At 43.5% G+C, this 15,949-nt stretch overlaps 3 protein-coding genes across 3 annotated transcripts in view; 1 reads left to right on the forward strand and 2 right to left on the reverse strand.

Moving 5' to 3' along the window:
* LOC118420743 (spliceosome RNA helicase DDX39B) overlaps positions 1 to 674 on the forward strand; it is a gene marked incomplete in the record, with an annotated part of 12,846 nt that extends 12,172 nt beyond the window's left edge. Inside the window, 1 exon segment of the mRNA XM_035827702.1 lies at positions 1 to 674.
* Positions 675 to 3,892: 3,218 nt separating this feature from the next.
* Positions 3,893 to 8,323, reverse strand: LOC118421875. The gene is made up of 6 exons (XM_035829380.1): positions 8,155 to 8,323; positions 7,138 to 7,311; positions 6,187 to 6,362; positions 4,807 to 4,987; positions 4,220 to 4,438; positions 3,893 to 3,915 (listed from the first exon to the last, which is right to left on the reverse strand). The coding sequence occupies exons 1-6, from the start codon at positions 8,321 to 8,323 to the stop codon at positions 3,893 to 3,895; spliced, it is 942 nt and encodes a 313-aa protein (XP_035685273.1).
* Positions 8,324 to 9,369: 1,046 nt separating this feature from the next.
* LOC118420744 (prostaglandin E synthase 2-like) lies at positions 9,370 to 15,034 on the reverse strand. Its single transcript, XM_035827703.1, has 6 exons — positions 14,683 to 15,034; positions 13,609 to 13,824; positions 12,932 to 13,134; positions 12,367 to 12,567; positions 11,660 to 11,774; positions 9,370 to 10,923 (listed from the first exon to the last, which is right to left on the reverse strand). The coding sequence occupies exons 1-6, from the start codon at positions 14,989 to 14,991 to the stop codon at positions 10,774 to 10,776; spliced, it is 1,194 nt and encodes a 397-aa protein (XP_035683596.1). The 5' UTR covers positions 14,992 to 15,034; the 3' UTR covers positions 9,370 to 10,773.
* Positions 15,035 to 15,949: the final 915 nt, after the last annotated feature.

The following is a 15,949-nucleotide window of genomic DNA, read 5'->3' on the forward strand; positions in this document are numbered from 1 at the left end:
TTTGACCAAGAAATTCTGTAAATTTTCCAGTCCAACTTTTTTGTCAAATGATAAACTGGTAGTGTCTCAAATAATGTGGTTCACTTTCTCTGTATTTTCGAAATATGAGGAAACGTACATTGATGGGTATATGTAGATTTTGTCAGTTCTTGTGTAATAGGAAGGAATCGTAGTCATAAGTTACCATGTATTTCTTCTTTTCTTTGTTGAGATGTATTTTTAGTGACAAAGTTCTTAGACTCAACTGTATTAGTTTTCCACACCAAAATTTCCTGTATCGTCAACTCCAATGACATAATGAGTACTGTTGAAGAAGCTTAGTGCTACGTCAACAGTATAAAACATAGCAGTGCAACTAAACTATAATACACGAGGCAAGATTCCATATCTCTAACATACATCCTCGCAGCCCTCTAGAGCCAACCTACTTGGAGGAGTTTTTCTACGTTTTATTGTCCTTCGGTTTTAGCCAACCAGTGAGTTTAGAATTGATTCCAGAGGCAGTTAAACTTAAAGGTCTGGTGAACCTGTGCCTCAAGATTTTTAGTCTGTGACTTTTCTATCAGTAAGATGTGATGACAAAGATCACTGTGATCATGTATAAATTAGGTGATTGTTTCCCCGAATGAAAACTGTTGTGTGTTCGATTGAATAAATTTCTCTGTTACACGTGATTTATTTCATCCTTCTTTACTTCTGGTACTGTTGTGTGGGCAAAGTTTGAAAGCTGGAACAGATGACTTGCACTCGTGTCAAGTATAGTATCAGGGTGAAGTGCACGAAGTTGTCCTAAGTTAAGTTGGATGGCAGAAGTGAAAAGCTGTCAGACAAACACAATTTCCTGTACTAGGCAGGGATGTGTGAATTGCCCTCTTCCCAGCCCACTGGCCCAGTTTCATCATTTTGTTTCACTGTTCGAACATACGATCACAAAAGATGAATCTATGTTGGAACAGTTTAGAAACTAACAGAAATAATGGATTTGATGTTAGAAATGTTTCTAAGATGTATGAACACTAGAAAATATTTAGAACATCACACAGATGTTATAAATAGTTCGTAACAGTTACTTATCACATTTAGAATGTTATAAAGATTTTCAAAATGTTGGAACAAAAGGCAAGAAAGACCCTCTTGGTAATGTGGAATCGACTCTACTTACTAGAGTTTGGCGACCTCATTTCCATCACCATAAAATAGCTTTTATGCAAATGACTGGTACAGTTACAGACTTCATGCACAGTGATGTTAACCCTCAAATAACTAACATTATAGAAAGTAGTCTCTACCAGTCGTCGGCCTTGCCGAATAGTAATAGGGGACGTTGGCAAAGTTAGAAATAAGTGTGCTGTAAATGCAGAAACTTTCATGGTGGTTTTATGTTCGCTGGTTTTGCGGTGGCTGTTTTACCGTGATCTTAAAACCACATCGAACATTTTTCCAAGGCAGTAAGAGACTACAGTGCATGGTGCTACCGCGAACTTAAAACCACTGCGAAAAGTCCTTTTTCCTGCTACCGCGAAATTAAATACCCTCGAACTTAAATGCATTTACAATACTAGGACCTGACAAGGCACTTCCTGTTACAAGTCTTGCGCTTGTCTCTTCTGTTAGATCCACTCGCAAAGCAATAACAGGACTATTCAGCCGCCTGGCACCTATTAGAAACTCATTCGTAGACTTCAGAGAGGCATTCCAACTTCACTCAACCCCCTGTTGAAGAGAGCTTCTTTTTTTATTGAGGAAATAAAGGCATATACATGTAAGTCTCAGATGACTGTTTCATAATGTAAATTTGGAGACTTTACAACTCTGTGGCCCTAACCAAACAGCAACCTTGCTTAGCCCTAATCTCCAAGCAGATCTTGCAGTGGCATAAATGATAAGATAATATCACAAGCTGGGGAAGGAGTTTAGTCGCTGTCACATCCACTGGACGCCAGAACGTTAACCCACTGGCAGCTTCGCGACTGTAGTCGCTTTCCATATTTGAAGAGTACACGGTCACTTGTCAGGAGCAGCTGGAGGAAATATGAATTCGAAGAGTTTAGATCATCAAAGGGTCAACACTCCTGACTGCTTACTTGTTTTTTTATGTAACACAAGGTTTCGATTTAATTTACCAAAAAAACATGTTAAACGTTGAATGATTTTACTATACAACGAATTATTATTATTATTATACAATACGAGGGGCCTTCAAAGAGTCATGTCACTGGTTTTATAGCAGGCTTGTCGAATGAGTTGACGTTTCGCACAAAGGTACAAGAATATATCCTCTTGAGATTGAAATGTCTCAATTTGCTGTTCAGATTTTATGAGGAACTAAGTTGATTTCAAGATGACGACACCTAGTAGGAGCTTATCAGGAGATCAGGTCCTTTAGCACATATAATAATTTTAAAACTATTGTAGGAAGCTGAAAGTCACTTGTATAATAACAAACGTCTCTATAGATTACATTCCAAATGCCATGCCTAAACTTTCAACGAATTTTTTCTTTTACAGCCACGAGAATATATAAAAGAAACATTATCTGTCCCTACATGTACACTTCTACTAAGAAGCTAGCCTGGTATCCAAACCCCAGCCCGATCTCAAGTATCTATCGTGCAGGGGTCTGGCAGGATGGCATAGGCCGGCTTTTCAATTTTGCCCCTTATAGTGGGCAAAAAACTCCACCAATAGAACAGCACAGGGTCAGCAGGAGGTAATTACACCCCTGCTATGATTGGTTTAAGACCCCCAACTGTATTTTTTAATCCATAACAGTGACCACTAAGTCCCTGATTCGCTACTGTGATAGCCTACTGACCAACTGTGGTGTGTTGTAGCTGGCTACCTGTGGTGTGAGTGGTCATCAATCCTAGGTTCTCCTCCCTCTGATCAAGGGCCTTCGAGAACCTTTCTACAAGCATCCTGCCAGACCTCAACACGAAAGATATTTGAGGTTGGGGTATGGATCCAGGCTACTAAGAAGCGAGAATGTGTTGTTCATTCATTCATTCATCCATCCATAAGGAGTCAGCTTGTGAAACGGTACTAACCTGGCATCATTACCTGACAGATGAAAGGATACTCTCGGTCACATGCCAACCCGAGCCAGCTGTCCTTCCCGTAGGCTTCCGGAGTACGCTTACGGTACAAGGCGCAACTCTTCTGCCCCTTGAGCCCATACTTGTACGGCTGATAGTAATACCACCCGCTGTATCCGCTCCCTAGGTCGGTGCCGTCTATCCATGCCCACACTGTACGAAAAGCGGAAAATGCTTAGTCGAGTAGATCGCGGGAAAGGATTGGCCTTGCAGGCTACCCTGCCAGGCTACTCGTTTTGGACCCAAGGGTATGTATTAAGGGTGGGTACCGGTACAGAAACTTCAGGTCCAGTTCAGGTTCAGACCTGAACCTGGACCTGATTCAGTATGTGAAAACTTGTGAACGGACAAAATCAAAACAATGGCCATTTTGGCTACAAAGAAATCTGTTTTGTGGAGTATTCGACTCCCACTGGCGTTTTAAGCCATACAAGGCTTACTGCCTCCCTACGATTGGCTGTAAACCTTGGTAGAAACGACTATAGACTCTACACTACTTCGCTCTTGTTATTTTTTCGACCCGAAAGCCCCAAAACGTGTGAATGCCTGATCATATAATCTATTCATTTTCCAATAGGTCCAATATCCGGTCCACCAATTTTTTTCAGGTCCAGTTTTTCCGGACCGGTCCCATAAGTAAAACCAGTTTTGTACCGGTACAGTCCCCTAGTATGTATGCATAGGGAAAGAAGACTCAAAGAAGGAGCTGGAATTTCAGTCACCCAGGTTTGAAAAAATTCCATTATGGCTAAAATCGCCATGCACACCCCTGGGGCCCAAAAAGGGAGGCCTGCAGGCTAGCCAGGCTTTTCTGCAAACCCTACGAAAAGCGGGAGATGTTTGGTACCGGTAATGGTTGCTTTGGCATTCAACTTAGTGCTTGACGTATTAGTTACTAGTAACGAGAATTCTGTGTATAGCACAAGTCCCGCCCAACGAGCCTAGAAGTCCCCGAGGTGGCAGGACTGGTGTTAAACACAGAAATTCGGAGGCTAGTTTATCAGATTTGTGAATTGTTACTTTAGTATAGTCCTGAAAGACCATACTCTTTCTTTTGCGGCAACCCAGACGTGTATCATTAGATCTAACATCATTAGTAAATCGTAATTTTCGAGCAGACTTGCCTCCTTTTCCCTCATCATGTAAGCCGAACCAGGCTCCCTGATCCTGTGTTGCGTTGTTCTTCAGGGAGATCAGGAAGGCGTCGATCTCGGCGTCTCGGGGCATGGCGAGGGTGCCTCCGTCGGCCTGGCAGGTCTTGGCCGCCTCGTAGAACGCCTTCTTGGTGGCAAAGACTTTGTAGCAGACTTCGCGATAGTTTTTGTAACCGTTCGGGCAGGTCACTGAAAAATAGAGTGCCGATATGTAATCTCCAACCAGATCCACGGTGGCGTAATATAGTATGAAACCCACCGTAGGTGCCCGTTTGACTCCCTTTGGCATTAGTCATCCAACGGCGCTAGCAAACCGCCTCTTGTCTGTACTCTGCTATGTCAACCGTCATGATCAGTTCCTAACCACACTGCTTATAAATATAAATGAGCCAACCCGCGACCTTTGCGAGATCCCTTTTGAAAACTGAAAGGCCTATTCTTTGATTGGCTGAAGCCCACAGGAACTGATCGTGACGGTTGAGATAGCAGAGTACAGACAAGTGGTGGTTTGCTGGCGCCGTTGGATGTCTCTGCGTAGGAGAATGAATGGTACGTACCTGCTACCGGCAGTGCTAGTGGGGTCGTGGCGTTCCCCTCCTCCGGTTTGTCTTGTGGGTTCATCATGTCGTCCTCCAGCGACTCCTCCTCAAGCCCAGAGTCGTTCCGCTGTGCCACGCTGGCTGCAGCATCGCACAGAGCTTCCTCAGTTTTGACGAGCCTTGCCGGCACAGCCCCTGTCTGTAAAGCAAGTGTCCTGTTTTACCTACTCTCCAAGCAGAGGTTAGGCTCCGGCTGTTTTTTTTAACGTTTTTTGTCGTTTTTATCAGGCTTTCTATTTTTCTAGCTTGTAGTGTCAAAACCTATATGCAAGATACAACACAAAATAGAAAACCCGATAAAAACGACTAAAACGTTTGAAAAAAAAGCCGGAGCCTAACCTCTGCTTGGAGAGTAGCTTTACCATCATGGCTGCAAAAAAAATGTTGCTAAGGCCGTATTGATCAAATTGTATGGATGACATCCTCTGGGAACCCCAACGCTGATGCGAGCGTGCGGATAAAAAAGTTTGGCAAAAAGTATTATGGACTCTTCTTCTTCGTCGTCGTCGTGTCGAAGTCATCACTACACTTTTCTGGTCCAGTCCTCCACACACTCCCTTCCTCCGGGGGCCAGAGCTTCCAGATCTTCCCTAGTGCATGGTTCGGACAGGAAGGCGCTGACAAGAAGGTGTTTTTAGTCTGCTCCTGTCCGTAGTCACAGGCAGTCTGTCCATCTGGACTGAGACCCCATTTTGCCATAAGGGTCTTGCATCTACCTGCGCCTGTTCTAAGGATTATGGACCCTAAGTGGTTCGGGAGGTTGAACTAATGACTTAACACACAGAGTATGGTTTATACCGCAGCAAGCCGCCGCATCGGCTGTGTAAATCTGTAACAGCAGCACAGAATTAGGAAAGGTCAAGATTTACTAATCTGATTAATTGACTAGCTTAGGGGATTAAAATTGGCAAAAAATCTCAGCAGGACAAGCTTTCAATAATGTCAAGATGCAGTTTCATGAGACCAGGGCTCTGGTGCAGGTAACATCGAAAATTACCTGCACCAGACAAATTTTACCTGCACCACTCTGAATTTAGGAAGTATGGATCATACTAAATTTGTTCAGGAACCATTGCTCCTTTTTCTTCTATACTTTATAGGTGGTAACAGTCAATGCAGCTAATGACAACACATACACACGTACATCATAGGACATTTATGTATAAAGTCCAGTACATGGGCCAGTGCAGGTTTGCGAAAGTCGTGAGCCAGCGGTTACTACGGAGGATGATACTCAGGCTAACTAGAAATACCTGCACAGCTCCAATTTTACCTGCACTAACCTGCATATGCAGGTGGTATTTCGAGCCCTGTTGGGATGATTCTCGTACGTCCTACCTGTTGCATCCATCGGGGGATGTTTTCCTGGAACTCAGCTGCCTTCCTGTCGAGTCGGTGGAATGCCAGCTTCAGGTCGGACAGCTCATGATAACGCTTGATGAGGGACAGCCTCAAGCCCGACAGCTCGTAGGCCGTTTTCTGGTCAGACATTTGTAGATCCGACACCTCCAGAGCTGTATAAATGAAAGAATGGATGAATTGATAAATCAGTAGTAGTGGTAGTAGTCCCATAGCTATTAATCAGCCGTAGGGGCAGAACGACAATTGCCATGATGACTCCACAGGCTTTTAGTTCTGTGGCGGCGCCTATCTCCTCTCCGGGGCATGGTGAATGATGTAAATCACCTTAAATCAACTCAGACTTCTATTGCACATTTTGCCATACTGTGCTAAGTAGGGGTCATTTTGAGAGTAATCAATTCCCAGATACGTCGATGAAGCTAATAAGAATGAATGAATGAATGAATGAATGAATGAACTTTATTGCTCAACAATCGCACAAGGTATATGTATGGCAACCAACAACAACTACTAGCTATATATACGATAATACAAAGGAGGTTGCCCTTGATAGTACAGACAATAGCACTACACTAGCTAGGCATACAGGAAAGTGTGGAGAACAATGACGGCCAGCCTCACTGAACACTGGTATCCGGCGAGGAGGATGATTGTGATGATGATCGCTTCCTATCACTCACTCATTCACGGCCCGTGGTCGTATGGGCTCCACGGCACCCAGTAGCGGTGATCTTAGCCCATCTCTCTCTGTCCTATGCCCCTCTGATCAGTTCTTCGGTGCTTAGGCAAGTCCATGTCTTAATGTTGTCCAGCCACGTCTTCCTTGGCCTACCTCGTTTCCTCCCTCCTGCTACTGTGCCTATAGCTACTAGTAAAACATATTGAAATTCCTACATATTGCAATTTTCCATCAAACTGCATACCCACCTAGAAAGATAGCTGTGCCCGTGAGACAGAAGATCAGAACGAAGTTCCCCACGGCGACGGCCTTCAGCACGGCGCTGGTCCAGACTCGGGACCGACCAGACCTCCTCGAGCTCACACCGGCTCCCGGGGCGTACCCTGCTTTACGGTTGTCGTTAGTCTGAGAACTGGACCAACCTGCAGGAAGAATAAAGTTTAATTCATTTCTTTTATTTACTTATTTTTATATATATTATATATTTTTATATATTTTATATATATATAGATGACTATATGTCCTCTCTCTCTCTCTCTCTCTCTCTATATATATATATATATATATATATATGATGTTGGTGCCCATTAGCACTTCAGCGTCAGCGCTAGACTGTACATGTACTTCCGATCATCTCTTGAGCTCAGTCACTGGTGTTTATTCATGATAATTCATAGTCTAAGGGTATAACACCATTACCAGAATGCTGCCACTAATCATAATACAAACTGTACCGACAAATAATAGGGGTGGCTACCGGTACAGAAATTTCTGGTACAGGTACGGTCCAAGTCCAGAGGATAAGGTCCAGGTCCGGACATGAACCTGGACCTAATAATCTAGGAAAACTAATCTTGTAAATGGGTGATACTCAAAACAATGGTTCATTTCGCTACAAAGGATTCTGTTTGGTGGAGTATCCGACATCAATTGACGTTTTAATATCCTGTCCGAGTCATGTAAACAACATTGCCTCTGTTTTAGACCACAATTGACTGTAGAGGCCTGACAAAATGAATATCCACACTCCTCTACTTCGCTCTAGTTCCATTCTTGGACCTGTAAGCCACAAGATACGTAAACGCCTGCCCGTATATAAGCTGTTCATAATCGAATCCGTCCAACGTCCGGTTCAGTGACTTTTTTCAGGTCCGGTTTTTCTGCAAAGTCACTTGCTAGTCAAAACTTGCTAGTCAGCAGTCAGAGTCACAGACACGCAGAAGCCGTAATCCGAAACACAACATTTGTTTTCCTACGGGCCTTACCTGGCTTTCCTGGCAGGCCCGAGGTTCCCGTTTCGGGGTGAGCCCTCTCCCCTGCCGAAACTCCCGATGTGGAGACCCAGCAAGCCTCCTCGTAGTCAGTGGAGGCACCGTCGTTGCAGGAAACGTTCAACTTGACGCTGCAGGCGTCTTTGTAGACGTTTTTTACCATCGCGAAGAGGCCGTCTTCACCACAAAGGTAGCACTACAAACGTTCGACGCCACTTTTTTTTCTCTCCGTAATGTTTTCCACCGACAATAATTGTCTGGTTACGTTGCTAAAAGATTACATGAATTAAATCAGCAGAGAGAACCTGATCTTTGTACGACGATCGATGCTGTGAACTTTGCAGGGAGCCGCTTGGGGGCTCTTGTGATTAAAGGCAACCTAAGCAATATTACAGCGTCAAAGAGGAAATATTCTGAATAAGGCAATCTGTATGATATTGACATCTACTGCACTGTATTCTCACATTTATATCATCACTTCATACTTTGAGCGGTTAAAAACGGCCCAGCGACAAGTTGCACGAGGATATTCCTTATTATTGTACCCCTCCACCCCCAAAATAAGGATTTGATCTGGAATCCTTGTGCAACTCGTTCCCGCACCGTTTTTAATGGCTCAATTTATGAAATAATGATGTGAATGTGCTAAAATAGTGAATTGGATATCAATATTATACAGTTTGCCTTATTCAGAATATTTCCAATTTATATTTAATATTGCTTAGGTTGCCTTTAATAGTGAAATTTATATTCCTTGTAGCCTTTGATAAACAGAGAGAAACAAGTGGTGTCGATCCGCTTGTAGATGAGTGTTTAAACTGTTTTATTACACGTAACGTCAACGCTAAAGCTAAGGGCACAACCCGCCGTACGTGCAATCTGTCCGTAGGTTTTTTTGGGAGGCCACGCATTTCTGAAAACGTTCAGAAGAAAAAAAAAAATTTTTTCCTGAAGTCAGGCGAAAAGTAACAAGACTTTCTTATTGTTAGGAGAAGTAAGAGGAAATGCAGCTAAAACAAAATGTTTCCTTTCTGTGAAGGTCAACATAATTATCTTGACCTTGAATAACTTCATAGCACGAGTCTGTTTATATATATATATTCCGAAATTTTTTAATGCACCCAATTTTTTAGGTTGGGTGCACCAGTGCACCTAATCCCAAAAATCAACCTCGAGCTCTGTAATTGAAGGATTCAACAACACAACAGATATATCAAAAAAGCTTTATGCCACACTCATAAAGGTAACATTCAGGTTTCAATAGTTCAGTACATTCAACATCTCTGCTACTATGCAAAACCAATAGTCAACCTGAGAGTTGTACATAGCAATTTTGCCATGAGCCATACTAACTTTATATGTACAATTCATTTGCATGCAGAGCTTGAAACTATGTCTCACAAATAAAGTAGTGTCCATCACATTCCTTTGTGTTCCTATGTAACATAGAAAGGATGTATCTTCAGTTCATGCCTAAAAGGTACAGATACATTGTACTAGGAGTCCCGTTGCATGCCTTTTTTATGTCACTGATTGAGGCAGCGTCTAGGGCACAGTATTGAAAAGCGGAGCCCATTCCTCTTCTCCCTTTTCTACCCATTTCTACAGCTAGATGGAGTGAGGAAAGTCATGTTAAGTGCCTTTCCCAAGGACACAACATGAAGCTGCCATGAAATCACTAACTGCTAAGCTAAGTTTTGCACACTCAGCAGTGGAAGACAGCAAAGCCTATTAGCTTTACATGGGATGGCATACACCCTAGCCTGTATTTACACAATCTCTCGACCCCTTCCCCAGCGGTGGCAATTGTAAGGCCGGCCGCTAGGGGCGCGATTTTAGTCAGGCTAGCATACACCCGTTTTCAATCTCAGGGGAATGGACTATTGCAGTTAAAACAATTCTTCAGTTTTGCAGGGTACATAATGTTGGAAGCAAAACTTGCACCTGAATTTATCCACTATCTAAAACTGTATGTAAGGCGTACAAAGGTATAGATATTCATCTCAGACTCAGAGTTTTTGGTGATCTGTCAGTTCAGCATTCTTATCTTAAATTCGAAAACCAACAACTGAAATTGGTGTGGCCATATCCAATCTAAATCTGAGTATATGTGGTCTTAGGATGTCCCTGTAGTTCAACTGGGAGCAGCCTCAGTTGAGCTCCAGGTTCCAAACAGACCCTAGTTCAATCCTGGGTAGGGCATCTAAGTTGGGGCTGCACCTATCTTTCCAGAGGGACATAAATTGATAAAAAGGGGGTCCCATTCTCTAGGTGGTGCCTCAAGCACATTAAAGGGGAAGGGCTTGCAACCCCTCCCTGTACAGAAATACCCTGCTACTGAAACAGTAATACCCTCCTCACATTAGGCAAAAATTGATCGGACGACGAGTCTGCGAGTTCTAAATTACGAGGAGGCATGACCCTGCTGCCGACGAAGAAATGGCAGACTTCCCCCCTTCCCGTCAGGGTCATGCCTCCTCGTAATTTAGAGCTCGCAGACTCGTCGTCTGATCGATTTTCGCCTAATGTGAGGGGGTATAAGGAGACTTGCTGCCCTATATGTCTCTTGGTACTACATGTATGAGGGTCTAAGCAAACGCGCAGCAGTCTTCATTATGGTGCATGTACATGTGTTGTGTTCGCTCCGGCATGGGTTTTCACGGCTTTCTTGGTGCGCTCGTACCAGGGTCTCATCTTAGTGTTCTCCATCAAGTCCCTGAAGGTATCGAAGTCCTCGATGCTGCTCAGCACCCCATAAACTGCCTGTGAGACCAGAATAAAAAAATAAGAGTGAAGATGAAATAATCAGAAAGACCTAGCTGACATTTCTTTCAGTATGTGCAATTTAACATATCACAAGCTATCTGCCACCAAAAAAATCAAGACCATAGCATGTCCAGGTTACAAGATACAAACAGAAGTTCTGCTGCAGTACCAAGGTCACACACAATAGGGCTCAAAATTAGTACCCACATATCAAATATCACTACAATCCATCAAGAGCTTCATAAGTTATGCTGATCAAAATTACCTGAAAACACAGGCACACACACAAATACATAAACAGACACATCAAAATCTAGGCCACCATTTTTCCTGGAGGTATCAAGAAAGAAACTCACCAGATTGGCCAGGTTGGGCTGGCTCCCTCCCATGAACTTTTCACACGCACACAAATACACACACACACACTCACAGGCACACTCACACACAGACATGCACACACACACACACACATACACAAACACACACACATACACAGAGAGAGAGAGAGAGAGGTACCAAACTCACCAGATCAGCCAGGTTTGGCTGGCTCCCTCCCATGTATTCCTTCACACACGCACACAAATACACACACACACACACACACACACACACACACACACACACACAGGCACAGGCACACTCACACACACACTCACACACATACACACACACACAGGCACACTCACACACACACACACACACATACAAAGAGAGAGAGAGGTACCAAACTCACCAGATCCGCCAGGTTGGGCTGGCTCCCTCCCATGAACTTCTTCTTGCCGACACCCTTCAGCCATTCGTTAGCAGCATCATACAGCGACTCTCGCACATCGTCCTTCAGCTGGTACCTGTGGGGAGATCGGATTACAGGTCAGGAAAGCGAAAGTGATCTAGAGCCAATTTATATTATTCTCCAGTCAGGGGGGTTGCGCCCGGGATTTCTTATTACTCCCTCTCCATTGAAAAGGCTACCATCTAACTACAAATCAGCTGCCACAAGTTTCACATTGAAAATGAGGAAGCCAGGCACAACCGACACATCTGGAGCAAAGAATTTGTCAGTTCTGTAACCTGAATAAGGCTGAAGATGAACAGCAATGGCCAAGTGGAGTGTTTGCTTTGCAGTTGGTAGGTGTCAAGTTTGATCCCCGATCAAATCATACACCAAAGGGTACATCATGCTGCTTTCTTTTATAAGCACTCAACATTTGGGAAAGTTTGGGCTTGAAAGTGTGCAAGTTGAGCCAAAAGTTACTCGCACCATAAGAAACTTACTTGCATAAGTGGACTGTTAACCCTTTATCTCTTCTACTGAAAATTTGCAAATGTATGTGAGTAAATGGAGATACATGAAGACCACATGTTTGGATATTTGCTTTTCTGTAGTGCATTTTATTTTGGGTCTTAAATTGTACAAACAGTTTCATAAGGAAGCCTTACTTGCTCTTCAGTCTCTTTGCTATTGTCCACATGATGGCAGAGCCTCCGTACTTGGCTGCCCACTTCTCCCAGGGCCCAAAGTTCTGTACGTTGGTGATGTAGTCAAACGCCTGGAGAGCCTCGGCCTGGGAGCGGTAGATGTTGGGGGCCAGCATGTGGACGAAGTGGTCGTCTACCCACTTTCTCCACTTCACCTCCGCTCTGTGGGAAGGGGAGGAGATGGATTATTTTACTTTGAGGGACAAATTTTGCTGGTAGATTCAGCTTGGTTCAATTAATATCTTTACATGCATTTACATTTACATTTATGTCCATCACAGAGGACAAAATAGGCAATATTTTTGTCTGTGCCCAGCAGCAAACTTACATCAAAGGATAAAAGCTGGCTAGAACCTGACATAAATACAGTAAATAAAGAAATAGTCAGTTTTTGGGGGTGCCAGCTTGACTGCGGACTCAAAACCACAGTGAATATTTTTCCATCACAGTATGTGACTACATACATACATGTGTATGACTATGTAGTGTATGCCTTACTACCGTAGTCCTATGACATGAGTCCCACCTTCTCCTCTTGCCATACTCCTCACTCATGGTCTCCAGGTCCACCATGACCCAGTGCTTGTTGGCGATCTCCCTGACTTCCTTCCCGTTGGCATCCTGAGTCACCATGAGGGGATAGTAGCTAACTATGTTGTCCAGGTCCTTGTGGGTGTTCACCATGAATGTCTTTAAGATACTGATGATCACTGAGGAATCATTAAGTTGCTGAAAAACAGCAGTAAGCTAGTTAAGAATATGCTGCTTGAGTAACTGCTATCATGCATATCATATAAACTTTATCACCTGGATGTCTACCCTTCTTCAAAGAAGCAGGAATGCCTTCAGCCCAGATATTTACATTATTCAATGTCAACAATTTCAAATCTTATTAATCAATAAAAAAAAAAAAAAATATGCTCACAGGGAAAAAATAAGGATACTCCTATATGTTGACAATAACAAAGATGCAAATCACCATAACACAAGACAAGTCAAGTCAGCAAGCACTCAGAGAAGTGATAGAAAATGAAATCTAAAACAGAGTTTGGTTAAATATGCAAAAATGGAGGGAAGTTGATACCTGGATTGGGCAGTAGTCTGGTTAAGCTTAACTGCACCACTTCATTACATTACACAAATTTCCCAATTTTCCCACATTCCATGACAATAATGCACCTTAACTTATTCAGTCAGAGTTACCTGTTTGTCATCTTTCCCATCCAGCTCCACAATAACAATGGGAACCTTCTTGTAGTCCGACCAGCCGATTTCTCTCCTGGAGAGGGGGTTGACCTCTACGACCTGGAAGTCGATCCCGTAGTACTCCAGAAAGGCGCGGGTCTTGCAGCAAAACGGGCAGGTCAGGTACTGGTACAGGGTGACCTTCATGGGGGGGAGGTCCACCGAACTCTGGCACTGCAACAGGAGGACATGGATCAAGCTTCATTGCAAGCATTGGTCAACGGTATAAAAGTGAATGTGAATTCTTAAACTAGCTTAGCTCACAGAAGAGCCATTCATCCCTTATTAGGTGTCACAGAGAAGACAACTTCCCTCAAGCCAGTAAAAATCCCGACCACTACTATCTCCGAGATAGAACCTCTGCTAAGGGGCCGACGGATATTTGGCGGGCTGCTATAACTATAAGCGAGATTTAATCAGACTAAACCTCTCCTTGGAGAACTGGGGAAATTCCGATCCCTAGCTCTTTTCGGCAAGCACAATTAACAGTGGACTACGGCTTAAGGTCCTGTCTTAAGGACTGCAAAGCTTTCTATACCTTGCGGGTGAGCGACACCGCTGGAGTCAAAATCATGTCATGGTTTCTAGTTCCAGAGGCAGGGTTGCTACGCAAACTACTTCACATAGTCAAATAACGGTAATGCTGGTACTTCAAATACCTTCTATTCATCATCATAGTTGTTTTTTTTAACACTTTTGGTGTATATAGGGCTGTGCCCATCTCCATTTGTATCCATTAGGCCACACACTGGTCATACAGCAGGGGAGCTAGTCCACTGCTAGTGGTATGTCTGAGTCAGCGCTTATAACAGACCACATGTAATTCTTAACTTCAAGTATAACAGCTGGTAGCAGGTACAAGTTAATGTTACTGGTTGCAAATCATGTAAAATATGTAACAGAACTTTACATATTCAATTTCAAGATCAAGAATAAATGACAAGATGTGTTTAATTCTTGAAAATGAAAGGATAAAAACAACACACTGCACCTACTGTAAACTACAACAGTACACAAAGCTGTACAGCTCACCTGTGCCGTTGTGACGGGCCCGTCTGCAGTAGTAGCCATGGCCTGCCGATATTTGTAGGTGATATAACCGGCCCCTGACACCGCTGTCAGACCTGCGACACCCAGGCCAAGTCTCAACCACTGTCCGCCACTTCCAGGACCGTTCGTACGGGAAGAAAGCTCTCTTCTCTGGATCCCTGCATCTTTAAGTGGTCTGAGACTCGTCTTGGAACTCTGGGCGACACCGCACTGCGAGCAGTTTCGCAGGAGCGGTGTAAAAACGAACTTTTGTCCGACGTTACGACACGAGTTCCACACGCTGGCGGCCATCTTGGGTCACTTGCGTAACCTCTGCTGCCGCAAACCAGCAAGAGTTGCCAGAATGTCGTAAAATACCATTGCGACAAATACCAGGGAAGTGGCGACGAGATCATCTTGTAAATACCGAACTTTTGGCACTATTGAAAGACCTTGGAAGGATAATCATGAAGAAGACTGAAGAAAAGAGAGAGAAAAAGAAAGAAAGAAAAATATAGTAGAAAAGAAGGAAAAAGAAAAGGACAGAAGTAAAGAATGAAAGACAAAGAAACAAAGAGAAAAAAGGAAAAAGAAAGAAGGCAGAGAAATCTAGTACATGTATATTTTCCTTTATACATTTTGTAACGAAGACAAGTTAATGACAAAATGTCTTAATAAAAAAATATTGACACAGTTTATCGACTAGCAGGTGCAATCCCAGGATGACGTCACGCCAAGATTCAATGACGCAATCCCATACAGTGTGAGGACTCGGCGGTTGCATGGTTCAGTCTTTCGGATGCAACACTGCAGTGACGTCGTATGGGGTTCTCAAATCATAGGTTTAGGTCAACAGGTAGCCATAAGAAACATTATCACGATAAAGTTTATTTTTGCAAGTTCTTGCCCGAGGGCTAATTGCGGCATGGAACATACAGAATATATATTAAACATACATGAAATAAAAGACTTTGGTATTGATAACAATGCCTAACATTCTTTCACATCGCATTCTTTGATTTTGGAAGACCTCCCTAAGCTTGACCAACGTTTCTAAAGCTAAGGGCACAACCCACCGTACGAGCAACTGCGTGCTGTCTACGTGCCAAAACGTGGGCAATCTTTTGGGATCCGTAAGTGGTAAGTACCGCCTCCGTACGAAATCGCACGGAATCCAATACTCCCTCCATGCTCTTGCCAGTCCTTCCCGGTCTCCCCATGTTTTCAGAAAAAAACACTGCGGACGTGGCCTCCCAAAAACGTACAGACA

This window comes from Branchiostoma floridae, chromosome 8, assembly GCF_000003815.2.
Source record: "Branchiostoma floridae strain S238N-H82 chromosome 8, Bfl_VNyyK, whole genome shotgun sequence".
Taxonomy (NCBI): Eukaryota; Metazoa; Chordata; class Leptocardii; order Amphioxiformes; family Branchiostomatidae; genus Branchiostoma; species Branchiostoma floridae.